This window comes from Coffea arabica, chromosome 4c (assembly GCF_036785885.1).
Source record: "Coffea arabica cultivar ET-39 chromosome 4c, Coffea Arabica ET-39 HiFi, whole genome shotgun sequence".
In the NCBI taxonomy this organism is placed as follows: Eukaryota; Viridiplantae; Streptophyta; class Magnoliopsida; order Gentianales; family Rubiaceae; genus Coffea; species Coffea arabica.
The window spans coordinates 20,988,018-20,998,918 of record NC_092316.1 but is presented as its reverse complement, the minus strand read 5'-3'; the positions used below and the strand labels follow the sequence as shown (position 1 = coordinate 20,998,918).

The 10,901-nt window shown below is 37.6% G+C and overlaps 1 protein-coding gene across 1 annotated transcript; it reads right to left on the bottom strand.

The window, feature by feature from the left end:
- Positions 1-5,173: 5,173 nt before the first annotated feature.
- On the bottom strand, positions 5,174-5,665 carry LOC113739030 (uncharacterized). Its single transcript, XM_027266279.1, has one exon. The coding sequence runs from the start codon at positions 5,663-5,665 to the stop codon at positions 5,174-5,176; it is 492 nt and encodes a 163-aa protein (XP_027122080.1).
- Between the last annotated feature and the right edge of the window lie 5,236 nt (positions 5,666-10,901).

Genomic DNA, 10,901 nt, shown 5'->3' with positions numbered 1-10,901 from the left:
TGTGAAGTGGTTTGGAGGAGCAAAGTGCTAAATTGGGTCTTTTCTTGGGTTTGCAAGGTATGTGACCAAGAAACCTTCCCTTTGATCCTAATAATGCTTAATTAGTGACTTATGTGAGATGAAGTGATGATTTTAGGTGTTGTTTCATGATTTTGGTAGAAATTGGTGAAGTTTTATATTTATTTATGATTTTTTTATTTTCATATGATTAATATTGTGTGGCCATGTCTGATGGTCTAGTATAGGTTAGAATGAAGCTTTGGTATGATAATTGTAATGATTAGTGGAAAATTTCTGGTTTGAAGCAAAAAAATTCCAGAATTAGGGTTTCTATTAGGCCTGTTCTGTCTGGCCCTGTTTCCCCTAGTTAGAGGCTGAATTAGCCTTGGATTAAAACATACAAGTTGTATAGGATGGTATTTTTATAGTTGCCTACAAAATTTCAGGCAAATCTGAGTAGTGTAACCTGTGAAAAGACCGAAATACCCCTGCTGCCCTGTTTCTGTCCGAACATGTTAATCAGCTTCTGTAATTGGTTGTTTTGACCAGGAATACTACTGATTTGGTTGTTGATGTCTTCTTAAGAATTATATCCTTGTATCTTATCTTTCAAATGGCTTTGGAATTACCTGAATTGGAGTTGTGTGTGCTGAGATATGAGTGAATAAAGCAGGACTGCTAGTTGATTTCCGCGGTAAGTTTCGAACTGGAAAATCTGGAGTTGTCTTGGTAAATTTGATCTAATTAGGGTGATAAATGGACTTAGTAGTATTCATCAAAGTTATAGCTCTCTGTCTTAGCTTCGAAATGGTGTAAATTACACCCCAATCCGATAAGCGTAGCTCCCGTTGTGTCCGTTCCGCTAAATGACGTCAAAACTGTCTTTTGGTTTAGGGCATAAACTTCATTTCCGGACCATTGTCCTAGCTTGAATTTGTACTTGTACCACTTGGAACCTATTGAATGGCTATTGCAATGAGGTTATTTTTGCGTGTGACTTTGGGATTGATTGAGGAAAACAATGAAGCCATAAATGGGTGGAAAATAGGTAAATACAGAGGGTTTGCTGCCAAAATTTTAGGACTACGCGATTCTTTCAAGTTGAGTTGATCTTGGTAAAAATGATGGGTTTTGGGAGTTGTTTGTAACCCTAGGACCAACTGTTATCTTTTTGCTCAAAAGTCATAGTTTATTCTTTTGTACTAGTACTTAACCTGGAAAGACGTACGACATGTAGTCGAGCCTCACTTGTACATTCCGTTTATTTGATTTTGGATGTGAAACCTTCAATTGTTTTACTTTGATGATTTTAGGGTTTCTTGGCGATTAAAGCCAGTTTGAAGTGAAAACTTTTGAAGTATCCGTACTTAAACCGGTGAGTGTACCACTCCCCTCACTTGTTGTTTAACTCGGTGTCTGTACATGCAATCTGTGATATGAACGACTGAACTATCTGTTTATTTTGTTTGAGACGAGGGTGTACTTTATCACACTCGTTCTCTTGTCTGTTCATATGCTAAATTTTGGTACGAATCTGAATCTGTTATCTGTATCTATATATGTATTTGTTATCTGTATCTGTATCTGTATCTGTTATCTGTATCTGTATCTGTTCTGATGTTGTTTGGAAGCTTGTATCCAACGACCTTTCTGTGACCTCTGAGCTCAACACCTGTGGCTAGTTACTCGAGTCGGGCTGGCAAGGGCCTGGTCAGTTAGATAACGAATCACGGTAGTCTGTTTTGCGATCTTTGGGTATGGAGGCCCTTGATTCCGATATACTCGAGTATTACCACTTCTGTTTCTGTTTGGAGTTCGGGCCCGGTAGGAGTAAGTTTGGTAGACGGATTTTGGTGTAAAGTGGAGCTCTACTGGATGGGACTGGTTACTTTATTTGGAAGTTGACGGAGTGTCAACTATTCTTTCGATCAAGCTTTGGTGAAACAAGTGGGAATTTGGCTCCTGAGAGCCACCCGTATCCTTTCTATCTATGGTGTTTGTTCATTCTGTATTTGATTTGCATATGTGACTAATTGAATATGAAGTTCCACGATTTTTACTTGCTATTATTTTGGTACCTCATTGAGCGCAAGCTCACCCCTTTCTGTTACCTTTGTTTTCCTTATAGGGTTCCATGTTTTGAAACCAAGATTTTTGGAAGAAAAGAGTTGAGCTAGTTGTAGGACTTCTCTTGCTTATGCTCCTCTGTAACTGAAACCCTAATTGTATTTTGTGTAGCATATATACTTTGACTTGTATTTTGGTTTATTTGTTTAAGACTCCGATGTAAATATATGTAGTTTCCGATTGTTCGTTTTCCTTGGATCTTTTCGCGCATGCTATGGTAGGTTTGTGTGTATCGACTCCGTAGTCCTGGCGAGAGTTGGGCAGGCGGTCCGCCGAACCCTTTGGCTCGCCTTAGGGTGAGGTGGGGCTGTCACACTCTCCCAGATTTCCCCAGGTTCCCTTGTTTTCCGCAGTCTATCTCTCTCCCTTGCTTTCTCCCCAAAATCCCTCTCTCTTTCTTGCTCTCAGTTTCTTCCTCTTTGGTTTTGTCTTTCTTTCCTCCTTCCCGCAGCTTCCTTTTTTCTTTCTTCTTGTTTTTTTTTTAGATTTTTCCTAGACTTCGACTTGTCCTAGCCACCTAATCTAGCAAGTGTTGTGGTGTCAAAAGAAATCAAAGACACATGGCTCATTTGCATGCACTCCACTTAGCTATTGTGCATGGCCTCCACCTATTTTCTTTTCCTTTTTTATTTTTTGTTTTTCAAAACCAATTTATGATAAATAAAATGTTAATTCCTAATTGAGATTGCCTTACAAAAATGTCATTTTATTTGGAAGAAATTGAGTTTGAAAAAGATTAAAAATAGATTTTTTTGAGAATTTTCTTTTTCAGAAATTTAATGCAAAAATGTTTTTTTTAAAAAAAGAAATCATGAACTTAATTGGCTACAATAAATGAACACTAACTAACATTTTACAAACTTAATCAACTAGAATAAAATAAAATCAAATCAAATAAAAGCAAGAAGAAATAATAAAAAAATAAACCTAAAATTGAATTAAATAAACTTGAAAATTTGGTGCCTACAGCTTGTCCCTCGTTGTCTGAATTTCGAAAAACTTGAGACAAAAACATAGACACCAAATACTTACCCGTAATTATTCTGCCGTGAACTGAAATAAGCAAACATAAAAAGGTCAGTGGGATAAAGCCCCTGCCATAACATCAATCAATGGGATAAAAACCCAAGCCTGCCTTAAAATTGGTGACCTAGTGAAATGAAATTTCTCTTATTTACCCTCCAACACAAAAAAATTATTAAGACACCACTTTAATTATCAAATAATCATAAGGGATGGAAATAAACATGCAATTGAATCAATTAAAGTGTTTGGTTCATGAGTTTGCTGGCTTGATTTGAGATTGCGTAAGATGTCTCAATTGAATAAGCTACAAAGTTGCAGAAAGAAACCAATGATAAAACCCGTTCCTGCCATAACATCGGTCAATGGGATAAAACCCGATTCTGCCGTAAAATTGGTCAGTGGGATAAAATCCAATCCTACCATAACATACCCTACCATAAAATCGGTCAGTGGGATAAAACCCGATCCTGCCATAACATCGGTCAGTCGGATAAAATCCGAGCCTACCATAACATCGGTCAGTGAAATAAAATCCTATCCTGCCATAACATTGATCAGTGGGATAAAACTCGAGCTTGCCATTATTATAGAATGTCTTTTGTAGGTGTTCAAAAAATTTTGATGCAAATAGATGACTTCTTCTAAAAAGATTTGCCCCAGTGTGATGTTATTGGTCCTGCAAAAAGGAATAATCATAATGACAAGATAATCCCACCACCATCCAATCAACCCCTCCTTCAAAAAATATGTAAACATGAGTACTTGGCCGTTCTTCTCCGCTATAGCCAAAAACTCAACTTTGCTCTACGAACTGCATCAAATTTTCTTAACTTCCAATGCTCATCAATTATAACATTCGGTATCCAGGCAATTTCAATAAATCATAAGGATTACCATTTGATAAATCCAAAGAGATAAATGAGACTACGAAACACATGAAAAATGTTTTATTTACACAAAAATGATGAAAATCCCAGTAACGTGAGAACAACCATTTATTTTTATTGAAAGAAAATTGATTTTAGAGAAATGAACCTTAAAATTCAAAAGTTTATGTTTGATAAACCAAAACACTTTGATCTCGAACAAAATGCCACACTTGACCCTTCGGATATCGTTCCTCCAGAGTTCGATGCATGGCAACAGAACCACAATGTAAAGAGAAATTCCAATGAACTGAGTCACCAATCTTTCAAATCCAATCTCACTTCTCCTTATAAAATCCTACCTTAGCGCCCTTTCGGGTTTTCACTAAGGTTACCTCCACCTTTTTTTTCTTTTTCTTTTTTTCCTTTTTCTTTTCTTTTCTCTTTTCCTATTCTTTTCTCTTTTTTTCTTTTTCTCTTTTTTCCTTTTTTTTCTTTCTTTTTTTCTCCTTTTCTCTTTTTTTTTCAAATGTGCCCTTTCGGGTTTTCACCTGATAAACAAATCCTTCCGATAACCCTTATCAACTTAGAAATGTGTTTTAAGAAATGATAGCATCAGTGTGACAATCCTTCCCTTGCAAAATTGGTGAAGGTATACTGACACTATTTGTTATTTGATTAGAAAATTTTCTAAAAGATGTGATACAAATAACGGAAGTCAGGACTTTCGGTTTTCCATAATGTGGTTAGATGAGGTACTAAGAAAAGTTAAGGCTTGAAAGCAGATTTTATATGTGTTTAAATCATCTGAGGTTGTATCTTCATATTAACCCTACTTAGGATTAGACTAAAATTGCCCCAATTTATTCTCAACTGAGGTTCTTTTCTTTAATTTTCTTTTCCCCTTTTGTTTCTCTATCATTTTTACCTTTTGAGGTTTTCTCTCTTTCTCTTTCAACTCAAACTTGCCCCAGTGTGGGGTTTACGATTCTCGAGAGTTGCCAAATGAAATAATTTACTCTGAAGGTTCAAAAGGGATCACCAGGGATAGAAAGGAAGAAGGCCTGACTTTCATTCCATTCTTTGCATTAACTCTAAAAGGAAACTTTCACTTATCAAATGAAAAATTTCTTATACATATCCAAATTGATCATTTATGGAAAAACTTGTTCATCCATTTCTGCGAGAACAAGTGCTCCACCCGGCAATACCAATTTGGGGCGAACTTGCCTTTGGCCTCCTCTTGCACTGCCAAAATACGTTTCAACACTTTGTCTCCTTCTTCGAATAGTGGCAATTTGACCTTCTTGTTGTAAGCATGGGTCATTCTTTTTTGATAGCACTGACCATGATAAATGGCATTTAACCTTCAAAGACAACTGTTTGTGACGTTGTTTAATCCAATCTGCTTCATTCAATTTGGCCTCCATTAGTATGCGCAATGAAGGAATCTTGACCTCAGCTGGCAAAACTGCTTCCATTCCGTACATAAGGTTGTAAGGCGTTGTTCCAATAGAAGTTCGAATAGCAGTTCTATATGACAATAATGCATAGGAGAGCTTCTCGTGCCAATCCCGATGTCTTTCGATTATTTTACGGATTATTTTCTTCATATTCTTATTTGCGATCTTCACAGCTCCATTCATCTATGATCTATAAATAGTAGAATTCCGATGCTTGATTTTGAACTGCTCGCACAATCCATCCACCATGTCATTGTTGAGATTCTTAGCATTGTCGGTGATTAATGTCTCTGGCATACCGAAACGATAAATGATGTGTTTTCATAGAAAATTGGTCACCACCTTCTTAGTCACATGCCTGTAAGACTCGGCTTCAACCTATTTAGTAAAGTATTCAATTGCCACAAAATAAAACGATGCCCGTTTGAAGCAGGAGGGTCAATAGTTCCAATTACATCCATATCCCACATTGAACATGGCCAGGGAGCATTCATACTGTATAATTCTATGGGGGGAGTACGCATAACATCACCATGCAATTGACATTTAATGTATTTTCTGACAAAAACTACACAATTGTGCTCCATAGTAAGCCAAAAATATCTTGTCTCATGATTTTCTTTGCTAGTAAATGCCCATTCATAAGTGATCCACACACACCACTATGCACTTCTTTCATCAAATAATCTGCTTCATCTTCATCAACGCATCCTAAAAGGCCCAAGTCTGACATCCTTTTGTATACCACCTCTCCATTCAAAAAAAACTTGGATGATAATCTGCACAAGAACCTTTTAGCGGTCATATCAGCACCTGAAGGATAGGATCCCGTTTTGAGAAATTCCTTGATATCGCTGTACCAGGGGATGGCCATCAGAAGATTTTTTCAAAAACTAAACAATGTGCAAGTTTTTCTTGTAACTGAATCTGGATAGGTTCGATCACCAGCTCGCCTGGATATTGAATCATTGAAGATAAAGTTGCCAGAGTATCAGTAAAAATATTTCTGGCACATGGAAAATGCCTGAACTCCAGACTTCTTAATTTGTTTGCCAAATCGAGTAAACTGCAATGATATGACAAGATTTTTGAATCTCGAGTGATCCATTCTTTGAGCGTTTGGTGCACGAGCAAATTGAAATCACTAAACACTATTAAATCCTTTATTTCCATCTCCAATGCCATTTTTAGTCCAAAAATGCAAGCCTCATATTCAGCCATATTGTTGGTGCAGAAAAACCGCAGTTTAGCGGAACTGGGGTAATGTTTTCGTTCAGGCGATACTAGAACAGCTCCGAAAGAATTTGAAGTACCATCAAAAAACAGTCTCCACTCAGAGCATCGCTCATTCATATCCTCTACTATACCAACAAACAGGACATCCTCATCCAAAAAATAAGTGTGAAGCGGTTGATAATCGTCTTCCAGTGGATTTTTAGCCAAATGATCTACTACGGCCTACCCCTTGATTGCCTTTAGCGTGGTGAAGATGATATCGAATTCAAAAAGGATCATTTGCCATTTCGCCATGCGTCCGGTCAGTATTGGTTTCTCCAATAGGTACTTCAAAGGATCTGAATGAGAGATAAGATAGGTGGTGTGACTACGCAAATAATGCCTTAGTTTCTGGGCTGCCCAGGCCAATGCACAACAACTCCTTTCAAGAAATGAGTATTTTGCCTCGTAAGGTGTGACCTTCTTGCTAAGATAATAAATGGCTTGCTCCCTTTTTCCAGAATCATCATGCTGCCCCAAAACACATCCCACAGCCTCGTCAAGCACAGATAGGTACATAATCAAAGGTCGACCCAGCTTGGGTGGCACTAAGACCGGGGGGTGCAACAAGTAATCCTTAATCTTATCAAAAGCTTGCTGACATTCTTCGCTCCAATACAATGGCACATTCTTCTTTAATAATTTAAACAAAGGCTCACATGTAGAAGTCAATTGAGTAATGAACTTGTCGATGAAATTAATCTTTCTCAAGAAACTCTTCACATCCTTTTGTGTTTTTGACACTCACATCTCACGAATTGCTTTAATTTTCGTCGGATTTATCTCTAATTCTTACTGACAATGAACCCCAATAATTTGCCAGCGGGAGCTCCGAAAGGGCCCTTCATAGGATTTAATTTCAAATTATATCTTTTCAACCTTTCAAATAACTTTTTCAAGTCAACCAAATGATCCTCCGCTTTCTTGAATTTGATTATGATGTCATCTACATAAACTTCCATCTCCTTATGAATCATATCGTGGAACAAGGCAGTCATGGTCCTTTGATAAGTAACTCCAACATTTTTCAATCCGAACGGCATTACTCAGTAGCAAAATGTTCCCCACAGAGTGATAAAAGCAGTTTTCTCCTTATCATTTTCTGTCATTAGAATTTGGTGGTACCTGGCGAAGCAATGGTGAAAAGACTCGATCTCATGCCTAGCGATGTTGTCCAAAAGAATATGTATGTTTGGCAAGAGAAAATCATCCTTAGGACTAGCCTTGTTTAAATCTCAATAGTCAACACTTACTCTCACCTCTCCACTTTTCTTCGAGACTGGGACTGGATTTGAAATCCAAATAGGGTAGTGAGACACCATGATAATTCTGGCATTGAGTTGCTTCTCAATTTGCTCCTGATTTTGAGACTTATGTCCGGTTTGAATTTACGAAGCTTCTATTTCACTGGTAAAAAATTTGGGTCCGTTGCCAATTGTGAACCACTATATCTGTTGAAATGCCCGTCATGTCATCATAGGACCAAGCAAACACATCTTGAAACATGATCAAAAATTCAATCATCTCTTTTCTTTGCTTCTTATTCAAATGAATGCTAATTTTTATCTCCTTGACATCAGTCTCAGTGCCAACATCGATGGTTTATGTTTCTAAGTTCGGTTTGGCTTTCTCTTCATATTGTTCGAAATTCTTTAACAAAGACTCAGATTCTTTCTCGTTATCGTTCTCGTCTTGAATTTCTGATTTCAAAATTTCGAATTCGTGAGAGATATCGAGATTGCAATCATCAAATTCCGGAATAGTGATATCCAAAGGATCAATGTGCTTTATTTTTGGCCATCAGAAAAGAATGAAATATATACAACAATGTGTAAGTAAAATAATTAAAAAATGAACACTGCATTTCATTGAATTTTAAATAAAGGACAAAATGTCATAATACGCTACTTAACAAAAGGAACGCTATTTAACATGAGACTTGTATTGAAAAGATATTTGATTCAAAACTATTTACAAAACTGAAATGCAAAAGATGAGCAATGCGAATAATTTCTTTCATAGTTCTCAACCAAAGGCAATCCTCTAGATTTACCGAAATTCCCTTCGGGAGGAAAGGAAATCACTGGTCCAATTCTTTATTGCTTCCCTGGAAACCTCTAAAAATTCTGGATTCTCTGATTGCTCGCCCTCATAAGTAACCCCTACAAACAGCTTAGACAAATCGATATTCACTTCATCGATCGAGTCCAATTCAGATCTAATCACTTCTGATGGATAGGGAAAAGTATAATGCAATGGTGGGATATTCCTGACAACTTGTTTTCCTTCCTTTTCTGCTCTCTTGTGATCCAACATTTCTTTCTTGTCCCTGGAGGTAGGTTGAAACCCTAGTCCAAAAGTGCCCTTCTTTCCTTGAGGCTCTTTTGGTTCTAGAATCCCCTACAAGTTACGCCCTAAACCCTTGCCTATCTCATATCCTCCTCGAAGCATTTCTTTACCCATCATAATGCTGGCTTCTGGCAAATTCATTCCTACCACTGACTTTTTCTTAGATACCCATCCTACTGAGACAATATCAGCCACATGGTGAGGAGAAACCAGAGTTTTTCAATCACTTCTCCCATCCAGTGCGGGATTGACGATCATATTGCAATCATCCTCTGCAAACACTGTGATTAGTTGGTCATTCACTACAAATCTCAATATCTGATGGAGTGAAGAGGGTATAGCACCCAAAGCATGAATCCAGGGTCGTCCAAGCAGAATATTATAAACACTTGAAAAATTCATGACTTGGCACGTGACTTGGAATTGGACAGGTCCTATTTCCAGTACTAAATCCAGTTCTCCCATCGATTCTCTTTTTGCACCATCTAATCCCCTCACCACAGTCGCAAACAGCCGGAGTTTAGCTTCTTGAAATCCCAATTTAACCAATGTATTCCAGGGAAAGATATTCAAAGCAGATCCGTTGTCTATCAAGACTCGCGGCAGCAACTTCTCATTACAACAGACTGAGATATACAATACCTTGTTGTGTCCCAACCCTCAGAAGTCAAATCCTCGTCAGAAAAAGAAATCCAATTTGAAGCCAAAACATGTTCTACTACATGAGTGAACTTGTCAACCGGAATATTCTTAGGCACCTGAGTCTCAGTTAACACCTTGAGCAGAACTTCTTTATGAAGTTCCGAAGTTAGAAGCGGATTCAGTATAGAGATTTGAGCGGGTATTTTATCCAATTGCTTGATTACTTTATACTTGCTTTTCTTCAACATCTTAAGAAAATTAAATGCCTCTTCTTCAGTCACAGCTAGTCTTGTTGGCGCGGCATTTTCCTTTGCTTAAGATGGTTCGTGAACTACAAGTTCGCCTACGATTCTTCCAGATCTAGTGACAGCGGCCACCTCCTTCTTTAATACTTCTTCTCCTTCAATTAATAAAAGTGACTCACTATAATTTCATGGCACTTCTTGCAAGTTAAGAACAGGCGCTTGTTCAGGCAATTCAAGTACTATAATCTCTGAAGGCTCACATTCAAAGGGTATAACATCTAAAATGAAAGGATCAATATTTTTCTTGACTTCGGGAGTTTCTTCTTCCAGTATGAATGGTTATTATCTCAGCTTCATCCAAAATGTATTGAGTAGGTTCCTCGATCTACTCATCAATTGTAATAACTCCAATAGCATTCTTGTGCGCAGGAAGAGGGTTCTTGCTAACACTCGATCCTTGTTCCTCTCTCCTTCTCAAGACTATATTTTCGGCATCAATCATGTCTAGAATTGTATGCTTAAGTGCCCAACAATTGATAGTAGAATGTTCAGAAGCTCCAGAATTATAAGCATAAAAGGATTGAGGATTATAACCAAGGGGAAATCCTTTAGGATACACTTTAGGAGGTATTGTACCAATTTTTCCTGCGGCTTTGAGTTGTTCATATAACTGATCAAGGGGCAGACCTAAATTGGTGAAAGTTCTGTATCGGATTTGGTTTTGAGTGTCACTAGTTTGTTGATAGTTGTAGTTTTGATTGGCTAGTGAAGCAGGCCTTGGATTATCAAGAGGACAAGGTCTAGTTTGAAAGTTAGGTATAGGAATATGAAATGGTGGTGTGGGTATGTTTGGATAATTTGGTCGGAGTCGAGAATGGTTAATGGCGGTATGATAAATAGGTCGAGGG

Excerpts from the sequence above, each read along its gene's own strand:
- LOC113739030 (XM_027266279.1), bottom strand. The coding sequence starts at position 5,665 with ATGAATGGAGCTGTGAAGATCGCAAATAAGAATATGAAGAAAATAATC.